The sequence below is a fragment of the Apteryx rowi genome, unplaced genomic scaffold (assembly GCF_003343035.1).
Source record: "Apteryx rowi isolate R43461 unplaced genomic scaffold, aptRow1 scaffold_818, whole genome shotgun sequence".
Lineage (NCBI taxonomy): Eukaryota > Metazoa > Chordata > Aves > Apterygiformes > Apterygidae > Apteryx > Apteryx rowi.
This window is the reverse complement of record NW_020451114.1, coordinates 235,016-258,351: the sequence shown is the minus strand read 5'-3', so window position 1 is coordinate 258,351 and position 23,336 is coordinate 235,016. Positions and strand designations below refer to the sequence as shown.

Sequence of the window (23,336 nt, the reverse complement as noted above, 5' to 3'; positions counted from 1 at the left end):
CTTGTCACTTTTGCAATATCAGCCACCATACAGATGGTGCAATAATCAAAAGCATCCTTCTCACTACCCCTCTGTCGCTTGCAGAGGCTTTTGGGTAATTACTCATGAACAGCCGCCTTGCCAAGACAGACATTTTTCAAAATGTTTTACAAACATTAAACATATTTATAGCATAACACATTCTCATTACATTTCCAGGAACATGTTCTAATCTGTAGAGCACAAAACTTGCAAGAACAGCTGTAAGATTCTCAAGTGTCAGCTCTGCCGGAAGATAAGGCTTAGTACATGAGCCAGTCAACACCATTATGGAAGTTACCAACCATTTGCACTTTGATTTTAATTTGAATGCTTTCCAAAAAAACCACATTTGAAATCTAAGCTTCTGCAATGAAATGAACTGATAATACCTTTGCCAGAAGCCAGCAAGAGCTCATGAAGCCAGACATGGGTAAAGGAGATGAAAAGCTGCCTCACCACTATGACTGAAGTGCAATCACAGTATAAGCTGGCCTACCTCACTTGCTTTGATCTAGCTAGAACATTATCCCTTTACTGTGGTTACACTGTATCATAAACTTCAGTATGGTCTAGCAATCAAAGTATACATACAAAGTTTATCATGGATTGTACAACCACCAATGAAGCCAAGGATGGTATCTTCAGGATTAATCTTACTTGTACCAGTTAGATGGTTAGTTGTTAGAAGTTAATGCAAATATATATGATGCATTGCAATTAAACTGCTATGTGCAATGTAGTCAAACCTAAAGCGATCTGTCAGAATATAACAGGATACAGTCATGGCTGACAGAAGAACTTTGAAAAAACAATTTTCAGACAAGACTTAAACCACAACATAATGTTATATATTACATATACCCACACACCAACACAAAAGGGAAATACTCACCCTAACTTCATAAACATTATCTGAATAATCCACACTCTGGCAGACATAGCTGTACCCTCGAGCTCTTGATGACAAGAACAGCTGAAAATAAAGTCATACGTGAGGGGAAAGATGCTACATAGAGCATATTTAAAACAATTATCAGCGAACATCTTGCCTCATTAAACTTACCTGATCAGAAATAATCTAAATATCCTTATGAGTCCTGAGAATAGTATTGAACAAAGCCAATATTTAGTTCCAACAATGTATTGTTATATAGTGCCTATTTTTTTTCCTTCTAAGGTAAAAAGAAAATGCTTGTTTTTCCTGCATATATCTGCCCAGATAATTAGAAGCCTGTGTAAATTAGTAAAAATTCAGTATAACCTTAAGCTATTCAAACATGAATCTTTCCTTAGAGGGCTCTAGCTTCAGAGATAGAAACCACCAAATGTTTTCACTAATAATGACAGAAGAGCAATTCCAATGATGGATTGGAGCAAAGAGAGAACTTTCTCCAATAGATAAGGATTAGATAATCTAGATCTACCATTCTTACAATATACCAAATCAAAATCCAGAAAAAAAAAATCTTAACAGTCAGTGCTAAGCACCCATAAAACATGTTAACAGAGTTTGGATGAAGAAGAGTGCCACATTTTTGTGCCAACAGAAGTGGCCCGAAGCATATCAAAGCTCTTGGAAGGCTCCAAATAACTCCAAATAAGGCATGTTTCAATGACCTGAACTGGAGAAGATAAACTCGAAATTTGAGTGAGTTCCCATTGAAAAGAAGAACACCGGTTTAGAGTCCACAGCTGTACAAGGTTCAGGTAATACTTTTCATACTGACATTTATAAACGTTACAATCCAAAATTGTTTACATCCACGTAATCCCACCCTGTTGAGGAACAAAATATAGCAGTGGAGCAGGCATAACCTGTAAACAGTGAACTGTAGAGGTAAAAGAAGGGGTATACAAGAGGGTAGTGGTGCCCCCCAGGGGTCAGTACTGGGTCCAGTCTTGTTCAACTTCTTCATCAATGACCTGGATGAAGGGACAGAGTGCACCCTCAGCGAGTTTGCTGATGATACAAAACTGGGAGGAGTGGCCGATACACCAGAGGGCTGTGCTGCCATTCAGAGTGACCTGGACAGGCTGGAGAGGTGGGCAGAGAGGAACCTCATGAAGTTCAACAAAGGCAAGTGCAGGGTCCTGCACCTGGGGAGGAATAACCACATGCACCAGTACAGGCTGGGGGCTGACCTGCTGGAAAGCAGCTCTGCGGAGAAGGACCTGGGAGTGCTGGTGGACACCAAGTTAAGCATGAGGCAGCAATGTGCCCTTGTGGCCAAGAAGGCCAATGGTGTCCTGGGGTGCATCAGGAAGAGTGTTGCCAGCAGGTCAAGGGAGGTGATCCTCCCCCTCTACTCAGCCCTGCTGAGGCCCCATCTGGAGTACTGCATCCAGTTCTGGGCTGCCCAGTACAAGAGGGATGTGGCACTACTGGAGCAAGTCCAGCGAAGGGCTACAAAGATGATGAGGGGACTGGAGCATCTCTCTTATGAGGAAAGGCTGAGAGAGCTGGGCCTGTTTAGCCTGGAGAAGAGAAGACCGAGAGGGGATCTTATCAATGTGTACAAATATCTTAAGGGAGGGTGTCAAGAGGATGGGGTCAGACTCTTTTCAGTGGTGTCCAGCGACAGGACGCGAGGCAACGGGCACAAACTGAAACACAGACAGTTCCATCTGAACATGAGGAAAAACTTCTTCACTGTGAGGGTGCCAGAGCACTGGAACAGGTTGCCCAGAGAGGTTGTGGAGTCTCCTTCTCTGGAGATATTCAAAACCTGCCTGGATGCAATCCTGTGCAACGTGCTCTAGGTGACCCTGCTTGAGCAGGGGGCTTGGACTAGATGATCTCCGGAGGTCCCTTCCAACCTCAACCACTCTGTGATTCTGTGATCAAGCTAAAAGCAGGCAGCCACTGACTACTCTTACCCCAAACTTCACTTCCTTCTCATTTAAACTGAACTCATGTTACTTTTGTGTCTAATCTTGCACACAACACTAACAGAGTACAGATGCAGAGTCAAGTGTTATCCAGATGCAACTAACAAAAACTTGTAAAGTCCAGTGCTTCATTATTTGCTGTACACACCTGTTAAAGGGGAGAAACAAAAGAAGTAACTGTCCACAAAGAATATCCTAAGAAAGAAAAATAACTAATTCAGAGTCATCCAATTACTTCTTGCAAACTGCTGTAAAACCACTACTCTCCAGTGCCCACATGGACATCAGCCCATTGACAATATCAGAGAACAGGAGAAATTAGTTTCATCTGCATTGTTACAGAAACTAATTAATTTCCACTGAGGTCTGCTAGGTAGTTTGACAAAGGTTCACTCAGAAAAAAAGGCAGTGAATTGACTTCAGCAGACTTCAGCTACTCCTTCAGACTAGAATAAGAAATACGGGATTCTGTGGCAAAATACGGACTACTCATTCAGGACTTCAGCAAGTCCCGAAAAACTAAGCAAAACTCGCTCCTAATTTGAATCTGAACTTGAGTCCAATACATGATAATCTTGGACTAGACAACCTAGCAGTGCTTGATCAGCTTAACATTTTAATATAAGTCATCAAAGATGACCAATATGGTTTGATGTTTGGAAGAATATTTAAACAACATTTACATTTAGACACAAGAACTATTGATCTCATTAAAGACATTTCACATTCAAACTCTGTTCTTAACAATACCTGGGAACTTCATAATAATTAACAAGATACAAACTACATATAATTTTTCTCATACCAATTATATTACTCATGTGAGTTACAACAGTGGCACATCAGTATTGTAAATCTCTTATAGACCAAAGTAAAAGTTGCCTGGCTAAAGAGAACAACTGAAACTTGAACACTTGCCTTCCAACAGTTTAAGATCAAGAAAATACACTTCCTATTACAAGCGTTACAGTCCTGTTTAACATCCATTGAATCACAACCTACCATTTGCAATAACAGGAAATTAAAAGCTCTGCCTGTACCTCAAATAATTAGCTTTCAGCCTATCAACAGCAAAAATATTTGCACCTGAAGTGTTCACAGTGCTCAAGTCACACTCATTTGTACATGACTGGTGGTTTGGAAATGCTGTGCAAATGCATGTATTGTTGTATAAAGCAAGCAAGGTTTGAACATCTACTCACTGCAAGTCTGGGGCAATTCAGTTTATGGATAAAATACAATTTGATTTAAAAAAATAAATGAAAGGAGACAGACACTGCAAAAACTGCAGAACTCCTTTCAGAGGATTTTCATTTTTAATCTGCCAAGATGGTTGGATTTTATCCATTCCCATAATTAATCTTGGGTGTAAGCATTAAATTCTGTTGTACCTGTAGTATTTTTTCCCTGGATTTAGACTATTTATCAGGATAGCTTTTTAACATGAAATTAAGACACCATAAGAACTGAAAGTAGATCACTTCTGAAGCTAAGATAGGTGTAGTGGGAGAGCAATCAGCCTTCAGTTCCCATTAGTACCATGGTAACTCTAACCACGGTAAAGGAGCAAAATATGACAGGTATTTTGTGAATGTTCCTAATGCTCCTTAAAGGAATGAACAGGCAGGTGAATGCTCAGGACTTTTGCCTACTAAATATAGGTGCAGAGACAAAAAAGCAGGTTTCACAAAGAAAGAATTGTGACCATCATATCAAGTAAGCTGAAGACTAGCGCTAAACTTCAGAAATGCCAGTGAAGACAACCATGTCCCTGCTAGATGATGTTATGTGATACATAATTCCTTAGTTCATTGGCTTTTTTCAATCCTTCATCAATCTGTGTGGCATCATAAGTCTCTGAAGATCTCTGACCTTCCCAACTATTACCATCTATGAAGAAATTCAGAGACATAGGATTGCCTGAGTCAGATGAAAGCAATTTGATGTTATACATACTAGGAAATACTCTGCAATAACCAAACCCTCATAATAGTACTGCCTTTGCTGGAGCCGCGTACAATGAAAGTCAAAAAATATTTTAGTCTGAGTGGAATAGTGCAATGAGACAGTTCAGAGATGACTGAGGTGTGATGGGTAAAATGTTTTACTGAACCATGTCTTGAAACAGGCTTAAAACAGCCAACAATATTGTTATAGAAGCTCTGGGGAATAGTTCATATGCAGAAAATTGTCAGATATCCTACCACTTTGATGGCAAGAGTACAGAACAGACCCCCAAGAAAAGAATTCTGCAAAACTAATTTTAACTGCACTACTTCCTTGCTTACTTCTGGAAAGAGATTTTGCCAATATAAGATCTAAGGTCTTCCAACAAGGTGACCCTCAATCCACATGGGCAAAGCCACAGTAAAATAAAACTATTCCTTAGCAACAGCTATATTCTGGACCACTGTGTGGGAAGTAGTATTCCCATTCAGCTACTGCTAAAGAGCTGTTTCCTCTGTATAGAAAACCTAAGAAAGGAGAAACACAGTAATATTTAAGAACTTTGTTATTAGAAGTAATGCATTCAGAATTTTGCAAACTAAATATTTGAACATTGTATCCTTTTCTGCATCTATAAAGATATAGTTTACTTCATTTTCATTCTTATTCTAAAAAGCAAGTTTCCAGACAGGATACTTCTCCTCAAAGCAGACAATGGATGTTTGAATTGCTAAAACTGATAAACATATTGAAGGCAACAGCTTAACTTGTAATGAGATACATTCTGATACCTTTTAGGATAACTAAAAAGAAAAAAAAAACAAGTGTTAAACCTCTAATGATTTTAGTTAATCTCTCTAATGTTTACGCTAACATAAATCTAAGAAGAACCTGAACTAGCTAGTATATTCAAATTCTCTATATACACTCATTTAGTATGTTTGTTCACAAATGGATGATACCTAGTTATAAAAACACCCATATCAAAGGCAAATTCAGTTTTAAAAATCTGGACAATAATCTTCAATAGATGCATCACGACTATGTAAGATAATTTTCATTTTTCAATCTCTAGACACTCTCAGACTTAAATAGGAATTCCCTCCTGAGAGAAGGCATACGCACCTCTTTGAAAATGAAGAAATTGAGTAGAACCATGCCAAAGTTGTAAACAACCAACAGGAAACGTAACTGGAAGGGCTCTCTTGTCTTCATCCATTTGGGGCCCAGCCAGACAGTGAGGAGATAAATAGTGCTTATAGTCAATGTTGGAAATGGAGACTGCATCAAGGGCCAATCATCAACACGTTTGTCTGAGGGGGGAAAAAGGCAAACAAAAGGAATCAACAAGGTCTGAATAAAATTATTTCATCATTACTTTAGGCATTACATTTGTCAAGTAATCTTTTCTCCTGGGATAGCTGGGCTAGATAGAAAGAATGAGCATATTATGTCTGTACTAGGAAGGTTAAAGAAAATAAATAGTCAAAAAAAAAAAAAAAAGTTACCTCACACAGAGATTCACTGTCAAACAACTTATGTTGTCTAGTTCTAAAAGCCAAAACAATAAAAATAAAAAAAATAAAACAAGCAAGCCCAAGCCCAACCCAACCCACCTATCCTCCCTCCCCCCAAAAGTTTTCTTTATGATGATCAGTGACTGCAGCAGCAACATAACCAAATGCTCAACAACACTGCAAATGGAAGATACGCAAATCTGGCAAAATACTGGTAAAACTAATAGCTTTTATTAGATTAGAGTTAGGCATCAGTCTCCAGTTAATTTTATACAGATTATGACAGACAAGTGCCTTTGCTATTTGATGTATGTCAGTCTCATATGCTTCAGATAGAATAGTGACAAGGTTACTAGAAAACTATTAAGTAAAATAGTTTAAAAGGATGGCTTTAGTTAGAATATTCTGTGTTGCCATATGGGAGACCAAGGTTTTATTTACATTCGCCTTTAGTCACTCAAGGGATCTAGACTTATGCATACTCTAGGGCCCAGAATTTACTATATTAAGTGCTGGATGTGTGTCAAAAAAGCACTCTTGGCCAGAGGAACTAGTGACGTCTAGGATTAGAAGATGGGTCTGCTATGGAGGAAAGAGACTATATTAAGTGATGCCTCCTYACTCAACAGTTTTTTCCCACTTGTGTATGAAGGCTAATCTCTAGTTATACTAATAGACCAAATGTAATAAATCCATAACTATCTAAAATATCTAACTGGATTATTCTTCTGATGCTTCGGTCAACTGGAGTTTAGATGGAAATAACACCACAGTGCCCCTTGGGGAGCTCAGACATCTAAAATACCTGCCTTCAGTTATTTGTGGGCAAACCCACAAACAACAATGGAGTTAAACTCAGATTTACCTAAAGGACAAGCTTCTTTTGGAGAACTCTTCACGGTGACCCAAAGACAGAGAAGAAAACTATACCATAAATTCCCAATCCCAAGCTCAGCTATATAGACAAGTTAGAAAACCCTTCTTATTTATCAAATGAGCAGCTCTGATAGAGTGTGGTAAGTACAGAACAATGCTGCCATTACTCCTTCTCTTCACCATTTCTTTCTTGCTTCCTTGGGTGTCCTCAATATCAGAAATTAGGACCTTATTTTAGGAGCAGATTTCATGAGACCCTCTGTATTTTCAGTAATTCTCATATACTGTGATCTGCAGAAAGACAATTTTCATTGGCTCTGGCTCTGGCTCTACTTCCTTGCTTTCAGTTAATTTTAAAATGTTTGATCACCACATTGCAAATAAGATGCTTGGAGGCCTGCAAAAGCAGTGGAAAAGGAAGAGTAACCTAGCAGTCCTTGGGAATTACCCTAGCTGCTTCCATTATGACTGACAATACTGAAAGGGGGGGAAGAGAGAGAGAGAGAGAGAGAGAGAGAGAGAGAGAGAGAGAGAGAGGGCAAAGCCATCCTCATGCGTGGAAGCCTCCCCAAGACTGACACTGCCAGAGCAATGGAAGTCAACCTTGTGATTGCAGCCACCAACAGAAGAGAAGGGCAGGAATTACCGGGAGAAGTGGTAAAAAATTGAGAAGAACAGACTGGCTGCAGAAACACAGTCAATGAAAACGAACTGAAGAAAATGAGAAAATAGAGCTAACTTTTCAGCAACTTCCTGGACAAATACTTTTACTACAATATGATGTACTCTATGGAAAACATGATAACAATTGCCTTATATTACTTAGTCCTAGAACACTAAAGAACAGCCCCACTTTCTAGATCTCATTGGATGCTACCTATTGAAACTGAAAGCACATGGCTATGCTGCAATTATCACATTACTGCCCCCCTTACACTAATTCCTGCTTGCTTTTAGCAATTACTCTATCAATCCAAATTTAAATATAACAGATCATATGATTTAAAAAATAGAAGAAAAGCAGACCCTCATCTTTTGCAAGGTATGAGATAATGGCCACAGATTCATCTCTGCCAAGCAAAAAGAAAGGTGTCACTTCTTAATTTAGAGACAATTCTGGGAATAGCAGTGCGTGACATGCTTTAATCAAATCTACATCTCACTTTGCACAGTAGTGTGCAAAGATGTAACAGCATGGAAGGCAAGAGTTGCTTTCCCAGCCTCTTTGCACCAAGCAATACAAAAAGGCAAGGACACATCAGAGAATCCGGCTTCTATTTTCTACTCCACTCCTTCATGAGATCCTGAATGCTAAAATGACAATACTGAAAAGGAGAAAGATTTGAATTCTACCCAGGAGCTAAACACATTACCATTCACTGATCAAAATAGGAAAGCATGACCTATTCCAGATTTCTTTTGGGGCAAAAGAGATAAAGAAATATCTTCCTGATTTCTAGAGGGAAGAATGAGGATTCACTTGGGGGTGAAGGGAGGAAGAGGGGGACAATGCAATCCTTTATGAAAACCCAGTTGCATGTGGGCTTCTCCTCATGCTTCATCAAAATTGTAAACAATTCGTTTACCTACTTTCAACAGGTATTACAAAATTGAAGAACTGAACTGGAGAAAACCAAAGATTGGGATTTCATTGACCTAACCTCTCCTAGGATAACTAACTACACTTTGAACATAAAATGCCCATATGGGAGGGAATACTCACTTCTACAGTAGTCAGCACAGTTCAGTTCAGCGCAGATTCTGGCCAATCCAAGCAGAAGTATATCAACAGCCAAAACCAAGTTGCTGGTAATTCCTATTACATGAATTACGAACAACATCATGCACTTATTTTAAGGGCATTTAGAAGACTGCATATGATTATTTTTTACTGATACTGTGGCACTAGAAAACACTATATTCTTCCCAGGAGCTTCTGGATTTAAGAATTTGTTCATAATAAAGATCTTGCCTGAACAATACAAAGCAATTTGCTCAGTTTCAAACCAGCTCAGTGCACTATTATTGTTACACAGAAGGCACTGCAAAAACAACTTCATTTCAGTTTACCAGGCAAGTCTGCTTGTCCAAGTTCTACACAAAAAACCACACACAGCTACACACAGACCCTTGTTCCAAGTTTCTTTTCAAATAAACCCTCTTTCAAACCAAGATAAATTCACTCACTTAAGTCATCTGCTTAAGGGACAAACCTTCCATGCTACTCCAAAAAAACCATCCTTATCTTAGCAAAAATCGCATGATTTTGTGTCCTACTTATCAGCCGATGCTGATGACCACAAATGATTTCTGCAAATTGGAGAAGACTGATAGCTTAAGGAACATATGAATGTATTAAATCCTGCAATATTCACATGCAATAGGTACATTATTATCTGAAAATGAAATAAGCATGACGTAAAAAGGCGAACTCCCTGAATTAAAAAATCCTTCCAACTGCTTTGGAGCAAAATGACCAATGCCTTTACCTGATTAGAATTGACAGAGAGTGACTGAATCTTTCAGGGGATTAACGCGTCTGTCTTTCAAATCCTAAGACCCAGATTCTAAGTTGATCACAAATAAAATGACTGCTATGGTGGAACAGCCTATAGTACAGGAATGTTGGTTTTTGTAAGGCAGGAGAAGTTTTAGAATAAAAATTTAAAGCTGCACTTCATTGTAAACACAAATCCAGAATAAAATAAAGCATCTGTTAACATGTTTCTGCTAGAAAATTATTGTTCTGTATATCAAGATTTCATATTCTTTCCTTACATAAGGTTTGCCTGTGATTTTGCGTATATAAAATTTAAGTCTCACATTGCAAAGCCAAGATAAGAAATAGAGGAATATCTGAAGTTGCTCTGAGGCACTTATCCTTGTGGGATTTAATTCCTTATTATTTGGTACATTTAATAGGAAATACACACATAAAGCCCTCTCATTTCTCCTGTCAGYGTAAGGGCAAGAGCAGGACCACTAAAAAGGACTAAATAAGAACATCCTATCTGGTAATGGCCAAAGGGGACATAATTAACCCACATAACATATACTGAAATATGGAAGAAGAAAGAGGATGAACTTCAATAACTCTGCACTTATGATAATCTAGAGATAAAATCCTAAAAAACTCCCATGAAACACACTGTAAGTGTATTAATGTGAAAATACTTCTTTTAAAGGCAGTTCAGCATTTCCTTGCCACTAGACTGATTAGGTGATTAAGTCTTCTGTATATTAGAGAGGGTAGGATCAACTTTTTTTTTTTTCCCCTCAGTAAGTACAAACTTTAAACAAATACACAGCCCTGTTACTCATGCATTCATCAGAAGTCTCCCGAACTGATACAAAGGTGACTATCTTTCCTTTTAATATTAGTTTTAGAGAGAATATTTTATAACTAAAATATATAACAATTTTTGAAATTCCCTGCACCAATATTTTATTTAAAATCAATACTTAATAAGCTTCTGTTTTTAGCTTAACAACATATGCATTCCTCAGCTATAAGGTTGCTGCTCACTAATTTATCTGGAGAGCCTTTCAAAGTTATTAATAGCTATTGATACTATTCTCAGCACAAAGACACTTACGGTGCGAATCCAGCACATCCATCTGTCCAATTACATTTCTAAAGACATGGCAGAAATGATGGTAACTGTTTAAAAGCGGTTCTTAACAGTGAGAGTTCTTGTCAAAATAAACGGCAGATCTACAGAGAAGTCCTCCTAAAGCTCAACCAAGCTTAAGAAATAGAGATTTCCTTAAACAAGAATGAAATTTTAATTCAACTATATAAGCAAGGCAAACCAGAATTTTCTAATTATTGTTCTATGAATTGCACTGTTTTATTATTCTAACATTTCACATATCTTGTTAGCTCCCATAGCACTACAATTGAAGCAAATTACAAAATGGAAACATGTACCATATAATAAATCATGTCAGAAACAAATTCATGCACCTTAAAACAAAATATTTTGTAAAAACTTTCAGATAAACTTCCTTCACAGTATTTTAGTGTTTTCTCCCCCTTTTTGCTAGTTAAGACTTTAGATTCTATACACCATACTTCTCTTTCTGTATTTGCGTTAGAAACACTGGCTCAGTCCTGTAAGTACTTACAAATTAATATAACATTCATGATGACTATACAACCCCTGTAGACTGGTTCAGTTGAAAGTATGAAACTCAAGTATCTACATGATTAGACTCTAACCTTGTAAATCACATGGACTAATGTATCAGAATTGCTTAAAAATGTATTTACTGTTACCAGTTTGTAGAGATTTCAAGAAAGAAAAAAAAAAAAGCCTTTGAATAGCTAAAACCTTAGAATGGAACAACTTAACAGCAACAACAACAGAAGCTGTAAACTTATTCTTCACAATGGTGCATAACTATCTAAATGGGATGTACAACTTGAGACTCGAGACTGATGAGAAAGACCATCGCAGAGTCAAAATAGATGGGCCATATATCTCAGGATTTAACACCAACAGAAGTTAAATTTTTCTATGTATTTATTACAACTTTAATAGACTAATTTAAAAGAATCATTCGCTTGCAGGCCACATACAGTTCTCCAGTGCTAGAATTAACTTGCCTGCTTCAATATTGATTATCCATTGCACCTTCCACTCTAGTCCTCTAATCTATTTTTTTTTCTTTAAATAAGAAATCATATGATAGAGCATAGAAGTCTTAAGTCAGAGCTAGGCCTGTAGGCGTGTAGCTAGTGCACAAACTAAAATAACATGCCTACAGCCTCACTCCTGCTTGAATCAGAAAAGTCTGAATGTCCTTCAGAAAGGGCTGTGCAGGCAGACTACTGCAGGAAAGCAAAATGATTGGGACACAAGGAATGTGCAGTTTATGCTTCTTTCTTGCTTTTATCCCCAGCCTATATTGTACTTGGCAATGTCTGCAGAGAGTCTTCCAGCACTATACATAGTTCTAAGAGGTCCAACAGGGTCAGAGATACCTGTATCTAACTCAGGGCCACTGCAATCTAGTACGATCTGCAAAACAGACACCAGGAAGCCTCCCTTAACCCATTTATATTAGCTAARGTATCTTCTTTAGCAGACTTTGCCATCTTAATTTACCATATATTTTTTCAGAGATAGAAAACCCAGCAGAACATTTAACAGCTTGATGAGTTAATTACACCCACTGTACAGATTTGCTCCCTAAATCCAAAGGCATTAGAATTAAACTTCAAGAATCAGTCAGTTGTACCTTTCTCTGCTAGACTGAAGACTCATCTATTATCAACATTTTTTTTCCTCATTTGGGTAGTTATAAACAGCTGTCAGGTCACTCACTTGTTTAAAAAAAACACAAAAAACAAACAAACAAACAAAACCCCTTATGTCTTTCACTAGAAGGCATATTTTCCAATCCTTTAATCATTTTCATGGATCTTCTCTGGCAACTCTCCAAACATTTATATTAGCTTTGTGACTGCTCAAGAGCAAAAACTACAACTATATCAACCAAGTCAGTGCTGCTTTCCCCACATAGAACAATTCTGTATCACCAAACATAACATTGTAACATCAATGACGGCTAGCTAGGATCCATTAGAAAAAAAACTGGTAAAACTAAGGACCGTATGCAAATTATGCTATATTTGACAAAAGTTCCCAAAAAAAACAACACAACAGCAGAACAGTTGGCCTTCTTATTTAAGTCACTTTTTAACAGAGCAGTACAAAGAAGTCATGTTTACCTTGATCTTCAAGAATAAATGGGGATATTTGAATCAAGTATTTTGCCCACCCTCAAGCTTTAACTAGTCAAGAATAGAGTAATTCCTTTGGGCTGAGAACAAGAGGCATCAAAATTTTAAGACACAGTTACTACTTTAATAAGCTATGAAACACCAGATTAAGATGCAAGAGTGAAGAAAAAAAAGTCACTCTCAACAACAACGAATAATGAAAGCATATACTCTGAAAAAAAAAAAAGATTTAAAAACATGGCAGGTGCAGCTGTACAAATCCTATTCCATCCAGAAACGGGAGAGATGCCCACCCCAAAACCAGAAAGGCTATATATAAGACTACCAGGTATTGCCTGTAATTAAATGTGACTTTGCATTAAATTTCAGGGTTTTTTAATTGACTCTCTAGCCTTCTTTCAAGATATATACAACAACAGGTAAACTTAACATACAATCAATATATCATACAGCTATGAAGAACATCTCTAGGAGCTGTTAAACACTTGTACATATGCATAAATGTCAAGCTCCCATTAAAGTAGGAAGAATACCTAATCCCAATTTGTTGTCAAAAACACCCATGTATTCTAGCTAGTATTATAACTTCTTGGGACTCCCATAATTCAGTCACTAGCATCGTATTATCTTTGAGCCTGTATTCAACARTTGCAGTATACGCTTGTTTCAAGACAATGATAACAACGGAATTGAGCTCATGAGCCATATCAATTCACCATCAAGTCAAGAAAGATTTTCAAGTCTAACAGACTGTCTGTTCAATTTTATTTATTTACCTCCTCTGTTGATTATGATTATTTGTGAGGACTACACAAACACTCTATTTGAAGTTTACATAAGGTGAGTGTGGTAGTAAGCCCTCAAAGCATGTAGTTTTTTTGTTTGTCAAAACTTACTTTTCCCAAACACCCCAAAAGCAAGATGCATTCCCAGTCCAGCAACACCTGCATGCCTTTTCTCAACTGTTACAAGTTACTGAGTAAACAGATACAGAAACCCTCCCTTTCAGGTTACAATTTTATGAATTAGTTACAAAACCCTATGATCAAACCTGCATCTCTGTATTTCTAAGGAAATAAATCTGCTTCAAAAAACCACACTTCCACAAGCTTTGCTTCTATAGTGTTTTTTTGTTGACACTTTTGTTCAAACTTCTCTGGTTTCAGCCAAAACTGTTTTGGAGAGCTCAGGAGATAAAATTAGTTTACATCAATGTGGTGTCTCTTATGGTACTATGAAAATAGTTGTAGGAGTATTAATAAGCAGTAATATAAACACAGGATGTATGCACGTTTTATGTTGCAATAACAAATTAGACTATTGGTCCATCCAGTATGATTCGGGTTTTATAATGCAGAAGGGGGTGATCACATAAGAAATCTTATCTGTAGGCACTTTTTTTTTTTTAGATCCCCTCAATTAGAAGCTAACATCCTTGGCAAATGTGAAGGATTATTAACAACAGTCTTTATTAATAAACTCTGCAAGGTCTTATCTGCCACAGACAGACATGTGTTATGTACTCCAAACCCACAGGACAGTAAGTGCAGCACTGAAATATCTTGCTAACGTGCTAACACAGGGCAAGGACACCAAGGTTTAACTACACAGCAGTTGTAAACAATTTACATTGTTGCTCTAATAACACAGAATGATTCAGGGTTGCAGATGAACTTTTACAGACTCCTAGATGCAGTGACTAAATGTGTGAAAATCAGCAATGGCAATCGAGATCTACCAAAAATACCAGAAGGCTCCCAGAGAACATTAGCGAGGAGCTGCACATAAGCCCTCTGATAAACTGCCTGTTTTCTTCTGTTTGCATCACCATGCGGATGCTGCTCAGCAATACGGTTTTACAGAAGGATGCAACTTTACAGAAGTAAGTCAAATCTATAGAAAAACTTACTGAAACGTATTAGCTCCTATCTTTAAAGTTCAAGGGCAGAAGATGTGAGGTATATGAGGTCTTCTCTTGGCCTAAGACAAGTACATCAGTCGAAGCCTCCACAGAAAAATAACACTGCAAAACATTTACAATGTTTCCCCTCGACATGCCTTCAATATCAGTATGAATGACAAATCTAGGGAGAAGAAAAAAAAAAAAGCAAAAAAAAGATCTTGAAACACTGTTGTTGTTTTCAGAACATGAACCGAACAGGGGAAAGGTCTCATGCCCCAAGATGACCAGAATGTGATGAACTTATTATTTTACTACTGATATGATTAGTGAGTGAAAGACTAAGTTTAGCAGTTAGATAATGCCATATCTAGATGACTGCCAGAACTAAGCCTCTTTGCTTCTACAGCCATGTTACCTTTCATGGTAACATATTGCCCCAAACTTGAGCTTCCCCAATAGTTTTTGAAATACAGTTTATCATTCTCAACACAAAAGTTTATGGATTACTAAAACTGAGATCGGACAAAATAAAAGAAAATCTGGTCTAAATATCAAAGCATTTTGGGGGTACTCCAATGCAAGTATTTTTATTGGACACTGCTGTTCCACATAAACTGAGAAAATATGCTTATAAAGCCCTGCATTTACAGAGAGAGAGAGAGAGAGAGAGGAAAATGTTATGCTCAAGCATGCAAGCTGAAGCATACATAGGATGCAGAAAAAAAGATACTTTTGAGAGACTGCAGAAAGCAATAAGGGAAAAGGAAAATAAGACAGAAATAAACCAAATGGTCAGAATGCAAGATTATGCTAAAACAGAGGAGTACACATGGAGGTGGATGGATGGAGTAGAACTAGAGAAGAAGCTCATAGTATAGGTAGAGTACAATGCCACAGAGAGAAAGAACACTCCAGGGCAGGAGTTAAAGATCAAACCACTGAAACAGAGTACATAAAAAAGGAGTTGAGTTGCACGCATATGGGTTACCCTGATACAACTGCGAGTAGTCACTACCCACAGGCATGCCATTATCTGGCATCAAATGCAAGCCAAATTGAGGTAGCTTATTCCCCCTCACCTTCCATGAAAGAGAGGCAAACCAGCTCATGTTTATCTTTAAGATAAAAGCACACACAATGGGAGTTAATAGAAGGCACATGTTGTGCTCAGTTCATCTCTTGGCTTGCCTTAGAGCTACTTATTGCTTTACCTACAACGGAGGGTGCAGTCCTGAAAATCCTCACACAGACGTCACCTAAGCCAAGGCAGGCCTGAATTTCAGAGCTACCTTGATTTATGTCTTTAAGATGCCACAAGACCTCAAAGTCCCTATGCTCAGAATCACTGGAGTCCTGAGCACAGCTGAACCCATGTCACACCTAAACAAGGTCCAGAAACTACGCACCCTCCACCTACATCTTCCTCAAGGAGCATTAGTCAAATAGATAGCCTCAGATCACAGTTCACACACAAAACAGAGTTCCTTACAAAATGCAATGGTAGCTTCAACATTGTTTTAAAATACAGTCTGGGAAAGGGGCAGCAAAGCCTTGTCATGTAACAGGTTACTGTTCAAAGTAGTGCCACTTCCCTGACAAGAATTGCCCTGACAAGGGCTGACTGTCCCAGCATCTGCTTTCCAGGCACACTCCACTCACACCAACACTCTTTAATAAATCAAAGCTCCTATTCTTTTTATGGCCAGTTCTGTTTAGATTAACAAACTCTCATTTAGATCCAGGTTTTCAGGCCATTCATGCTTAGCCCCATTTGCCTTAGCTCAAAAAGTATTCTGTACACACATTTCTTCCCCCTAGGTCTGTGTCCTACCAAATTCTTCCTCCCAAAGTTCTCGTAATGTCAGCGCAGAACCTTTAAGTCATCCACTTTCATCCAAGCACTCCCTTAATCCTTTCCATGTGAATCTAATAACTCCAAACACCTGTCTGGACTGGCAGAGGAAAAAGTGGAGCCTTGCCTCACCCACTCTTCATGACTCCTGATTACAAGCCCTTAAAAGAACTACTGCTTAAGTTTCCTACATCTTCCTCTATTAATTGTCCATTAAGAATATCTTTCTCTTTCCTAGTATTTATGTAGCCTTTGACAGCTGTTTCTGGTTACACAGGATTGAATAGCTGTCTTGAAAACAATCTCTTCTGGTCTTTCCTAGCTATAACCATACCCCTCCCACAAGCCTCTTCACCCCTGAGCACAGCATAAATACAGAATGACTGTCACAGTTAACTTCTAGTCATGTTTGCTAACCAGAAGGAGGAAAAAAAACAAAAATAAGAGGTCCAACCACCTACAAACAACAGCTTAACCACTATGCTCAATTTATGTAACCAGTGTAGTCCCCAGGGTCGACGTCTGTGCCTCATGCCACAGATATTTCAGTCACGGAAGAATTCTTCACCTCTCATTGCAGTCTGTGGCTCCTGGACCACGTGCCAATTTGCACCTCAGTAATGCTGTGCATCCTCAGCTGAGGATATGATATGCCAAGAACTCCACAACAGTAATTTATGCTGTGCTGTAATTTTAAACACCCAGTCATTTGGCACTAGTTACTAAGGCCATGCCACTGGTTTGTTTAAACTCTGTATAAAGCACTTTCCCAACCTTTTTCAAGTGAATTGCTTTAATAAAATCCATAACATACTACTTCTTCTGGGGATTTAAAAAAATGCTACATACACAGCCTTACAGAAGTCTTCAGAATTCCAGTTACATTCTTCTCCTGTCCAGGTTTCGTGATAGGATCATCCCTTCTTTCTGCCATCTCATCCACACGTTTTCTTTTGCTTCCAGGACACRCTGGCAAGTGTTCGAACAGAAGTTTGTATTACATTCTCAGTGTTCTTTAAAAGCCTTTTTCTGTGTTTCATCTCATTGCTCAAGCTGAGAGTTGTGGATGATTACCTACAACTGCTCCTCCTTCATTTTAGGAAAGGGAAGTCTTCCTCTTGCACCTCAGTTTCTCTTTCAGTGTCAGCTTTGCTTCAGGCTACTCCCTCAGACTCCAGTTCCTCCTGAAGCTTAGTGATCCAAAATTTCCATTTAGGGATTTCCACTTCACAACTATTTTTCTGACTGATGTTTCCTTTTTCAAAGCTGATTGCATCTATTTTGTTCTGACCTATGTCTTCTGAGTTCTGCAATCTAATGAAATCTGATGATGGTGAAAGGTAAGCGAGCAGAATTTCCCTCAAACACCCTGCAAATTGTCTTCAATACCAACAGCTGCTGCTTCTTTATTAGTAAAGTCCTTCCATTGACCAGCAGTTAAATAGGATGCTTAATTAAATGAATTGACTAAACTGGGATGCTCTTATTCCTCAGTTTGGTTGATAGTAGACTCACATATTCTACCTTGAACATTCTTTACCTTTGAAATTGTTCTCTCCAAGTGCCTCTTCTGCCCCCTTTGTGTTCCCACCACAAGACAGCCAAACCCAATACACCTGATTTTCCAGTCTCTGATGTTTCTTCCTGTCTAATCCTTGAATTTCATGCAGTCATGGTTCCAGATCCAAAAAACTGTTCCCTTGAGAAAAAAATTATATCTGCAAACCAAGTATTGTGTCAAATCACAGTCTGGTGCTCAGCCAGCCCTTCTAAAGCTTAGGAACACATTTTTTCCATGAAACAGGCTTCATGGGTCTTTATCTCATCCTCCATTCTCTCTCCCCACCTCCACCCTCTGAAGAACTTTCATGAGGATTCTTCTAACTTCCAGCCTTGGCACAAAACCTTCAAATATAACAAGGTACTACTTATAATCAGGTAATTTTGCTGTTCTGCTAATCACCCCAATGAATTTTCCTAAAGCATAAATACTCAGGATCCTTTAGTCCTATTTGGCTTCTGCATGGGGAAAAGAATGAAGGAAGAAGAAGCAGCAGCAAGCATGTTCTTCTGGTTCTTTGTTCCCTGGGCTGAAAAAGAAGATAAGTCTGAATTTACTGAGCATGAGTAAATTTAAACTATAGGCTAGGATTTTCCTGACAAAAATTTTTATGTCACTTTGAGTTCCCATGGAAGCAACTTCACCTAATCACTTTCAAGACATGCAGCTGTAAGCATTTCCCATGCCTTCGCCATTCTCATTGCCTTACACTTCTAACCCAGCTGATAAAAGCCACAACTGATATTTCTCTTGAACAAGATGTTACTTTGAAGACTACCCTACCCTACCACTAAAGTGAAAGTTTGCATCTTTCTGCTCTCTCCTTTCTTCTTGATGGAAAGAGTCTGTAATCCTATTAACTGCAACAGCTGTAAATAGGTGCTATTCAAAAGCAATCCCACGTGGCCTGGGGTGGCCCTACTTTGCTTTAATTCTGAGCTCCAGGAACAACCATCTCACCCAAAGTCTGTAATTCCCTCCATTGTTTAGCTTAACACATTCAAATTAATCAGCTCCTCTAAAATAAATCTTTTGGATTCAGGGTTTCACAAGCCTCCTTTTCTGGCCACAGTCTCCCACTCCCCTTTCCCGGATGCCTATAGACTCTTCACCCACAATTGATATTTCCACATTCCTCTTTCCTGGTCTGTCTCCTGAATTATTCACCTTAATAGTTCTCTCGGCTTCAGCCTGGAACCTCCCTTTAAGTCACTTGTTCAGTCACCTAATCATACCCTTAATCCTTCCTGGCAAATCTAACCCCAACCTATCTGAGCTGACAGAGAGAAGAAAGCCCTGCCCTACCTATTACACATCCTACTGGTCCCATGCCCTTACAAAAATGGCATGAAATTCCTAGATCACCTTTCCTGATACAAACTGTTCCCCCTGAACACCATCTTCTCTCGTGATGACTGCTAAGAACATGTCTTTGTCCTTTCTAAACTTTCTTTAAAGTTTATGGCTTCCTAAACGATTTCCTTCAGACTTCTCAGGTGAATACACAATTACAATGAATTTGACGGCTTTCATAAATGGTGTCTAAAAAGATAGTCAAAGAATGGGAGAAAAGAGGTATTTCAACAAATTAACATGGAAAAACATTAAACATTGCTAAGACTGAAAATACATATCTGAGTAATATATATGGGCAAGGGGAAGTCACAATATTGTTATTATTCCCAAATAGTTTTTTAAATGCAAGATTTTTTTTAAAAAAAGAGCTAACTGCTTTGGATAACTTACTTAATGTTAAAAATTATGACATCATTCAAAAAAGTCAATTAGGTGCATCATATAGGCTTAAAAAAAAAAAAAAACCTTCAGAAAAGGATGGTTGATTTTTTTTAAAAAAACAGCATAAAGCAGAGAGGAAAAAAGACCAAATCGTTACAATATGGAAATAAAGTGGCACAGGACTCAGTGGGACATCTGGCACAGTTCTACACAGTCCCATCACAGGAGTCCAGAGCAACAAAATAAGATCCCTGCTGGCAGAACAATCCAGCTGAATATTGAGAATAGAGTCAAGACAGACTTGGGTGTCCAACAGAACATGGAAGTGAAAACTGGAGAGAATAAGTAAGTTTGATTTTATATGAATGGGAAATCTTTGCGTAGGAGTAGTAGTGGGAATAAAATTTCTTCACATTTTATTGTGTAATTTTGCTGTGTAGTGGTGTTTCAGTATTCATTGTGTAATGCTATTGCATGGCATCATTTGTTGAGCAACTTTGCTGCGTGGTATAGTTTTATATTTAATGATATTGAACGTTAGGCAATGGTCTTACATGCCATAATTTATGTTGTTTGTTGAGCAACATCACTGCTGCAGTTTTTGACACAGGTGAATTGTGTGAATTCACACAAATAGTGGTGAATTCATGATTTCAATATGTATTCACTTAGAGATGGCAAAGGGAGACAATTCATGATTTTTTTCTGAGTGAAAACACATATTGAAGAGCAGCAAACTGAGCAGGTATTTAAAATGGAACTGGAACCTAGGACATTAAGATGTTATTTTATTACATAGTAATGCAACATTGCCTCATAATGACACTTTCTTATCCGGAGTATATTGTTACTACATTGTGTGATAGTACATGTTTCACATATCTATATCTAAGAACTACAGAAGAACCTTGTTTTACACACTACTGGGTATAAAAGTAACACAATTATGACACAGCTTAGGTCCTATTCAAAACTATCCTTGCAGGGAGCCACCAAAATCCAGAACCTGAACAGGAAACTCACAACCCTTCATACAAAATGCAACTGATGTACTTCATTATTGTGGAATCCCATGTTACAGCAATACTACTGAACTTAGTTTCCTTTAATTAGGAAAAGTTTCCTTAGTCTCCTATAATTAGGAAAAGACTTGAGCATATTTTAGATGCCAATACAATGGCATCCTAGTACTAGTTAAGATTCTCCAAAGCAGCAGCAGCAGGAGAGGGAAAAAAAAAATTTTCCTCTATGTGTAGTGCTAATCTAAGTTACTTATCTTTATATCACTTGCACAGACTTCCATTTTTATCCCCTCCCCCCCCCCTTTTAGGTGTCACTGTTGCTTACAACAAGCGAGGTCTGTATACAGACTTAAAGAATGTGTTTGGAGTCCAGGAAAAATACCAGGAATTAAAGTCTTTTGCAAACAAAGAAAGCAATCTATAAGAATATCTATTTTGTACCCACATCTATTTTTACATCTATCTGAAAATGCTACTGAACGGCTTGAAGAGCATCTCTTTCATGCATTACCTGGGAATCTACAAACAGTTGTATGTAGCAAGAGGCAGAGAGAGAGAGCAAACCCTGGTGGATTACAATGAACTGCTGCTGCAAGCATTTTCATCTGATCTCATCTTCAGGCAGGTTTTAAATGCAGAAGAAAAATATGCACAGACGTTTAATATAATTTTTAAGATATGTCAAAAAATAAAATTGTAAGATAGGCTGGGAATGCAGATCATGCAAAAATGAGCTCCCTGCACCTATAACATAAGATTAATTTATTATCTGACAGATGGCAGAAGGGAGGGGGGCAGAAAAGGAAAGACTGCTGATGCAGTAGTGAGCTTCCAGTATCTATAATCAAAGCCCCATATTTTCAGTTATCACACTGCCACAAAATACCTCCGTAGTCACACTCACTCCAGAATTTTCTCCACGTATTTCCAGTTTTAAATCATAGTAGTTCTAGACCTCATCACTATGCAGACAACTACAAAATGCAGAAAGCATCCACGTACTATTATTCTATCAACTGCTCAAGCCTACTTGCAACAGCAACTCCATGATGTCAAGCATCATAGCAAATTACCATCTTATTTGCTGTCCCAGTACTGAAAGCTGCTTTTCACATTTCTCCATGCTCTAAGACATTTTCTGTTCTTTCAGCAACTTCTACACTACAGTTATGGGTTGCCAGTACAAAAGTGGGTCATATTGAAAATGGAAAACCGTAGAATAAACCCAAATGCACTTAATGTAAAATTAAAAGCTCCTGCATTGACTGTATTCACCAGTTCCTCGTTTAATTTGCTGAACTCCACCATTTGCAAGATGTAAGCGATGCCATCACTGAATTCCCGCCTGCCACAGAAGTCAAAGGCTACCTGCGGTGTCACGTGAATTAACACAGGGCCCTGCTCATCCCGACATCAAATCCCTGGGTTTTTGCCCAAAGGTAAGCTGTGGCGAGAGGGAACCGAAGAAACGACTCACACAGCAGGTAAGACTCTAGTAACATGATTTTGGTACTTAGCGCAGATTACCGGCAAGAAACGTAGCGCCATCCCGCACATGGCCGAGTAGTGGGCGCCTGCGCGCACACGCGTGGGGGGAGCCCTCGCCCTGCGGTGCAAAGGTGCCCCGTGTCAAGGGCCACAACAGGGGATCAATAAAATGAAATGAAAAATGAAATTAAAAAAAGTTATAAAAAAAACCCAAGAGGCCCCCAAGCACAACTGGAAGGGTGTGCTGCCGGGGAAACCGGCCGACCCCGGCCCTCCCGCCGCAGGAGGAGCAGGCGCCCAGGGGCCTGGCCCCCGGGCCGGGCCGGGCGCCACCAGCCCCTCGCCCGCGCCGCGTCTCCCGGGCAACGGAGCCATTTTGACCGCTGCGCGCCCGCGTCCGCGGGCGGGGGGCGCCAGCCCCGGGATGGCGGCGGCGGCTGGGGCGGGGGCAGCCGCGGGATGGCGGCGGCGGCGGCGTTACCTCGGATGCTCCAGGTCCAGCGGTAAAACTCGAGGGTGTCATTCACCACGCTGGACACGAGGCCCGCGGCCCGGGGAGGGTCGGCGGCGGCGGCGGCGCCCATCGTGAGCAGCAGCAGCAGCGGCGGAGCCGGCAGACGTGTCTCGGTGCGCGCGTCCGTTGCCTCTGCGCCGGGGCGGCTGCTGCTGCTGCTGCCCTCCTAGAGCCGGGGATGTGATTTAAATCGCTATCTCTCTGTATCTTCCCTCCAGACTCCGCCTCGCTCCCGTCATCGGCTCCCGTGCCCCGCAGGC

At 39.2% G+C, this 23,336-nt stretch overlaps 1 protein-coding gene across 2 annotated transcripts in view; it reads right to left on the bottom strand.

Moving 5' to 3' along the window:
• Nucleotides 1-23,152, bottom strand: part of ELOVL4 (ELOVL fatty acid elongase 4) — a 32,553-nt gene extending 9,401 nt beyond the window's left edge. The window contains exons 1-3 of one of the 2 annotated variants that reach the window (XM_026089468.1): nucleotides 23,044-23,152; nucleotides 5,983-6,170; nucleotides 914-994 (exon numbers count right to left, since the gene is read on the bottom strand). In XM_026089468.1, coding sequence (XP_025945253.1) covers nucleotides 914-994; nucleotides 5,983-6,170; nucleotides 23,044-23,146 — 372 coding nt within the window. In that variant the 5' untranslated portion in view covers nucleotides 23,147-23,152. Of the gene's footprint in view, nucleotides 1-913; nucleotides 995-5,982; nucleotides 6,171-21,585; nucleotides 21,680-23,043 lie in introns of those variants that run through there. The other variant, XM_026089470.1, reaches the window with a different exon arrangement.
• Between the last annotated feature and the right edge of the window lie 184 nt (nucleotides 23,153-23,336).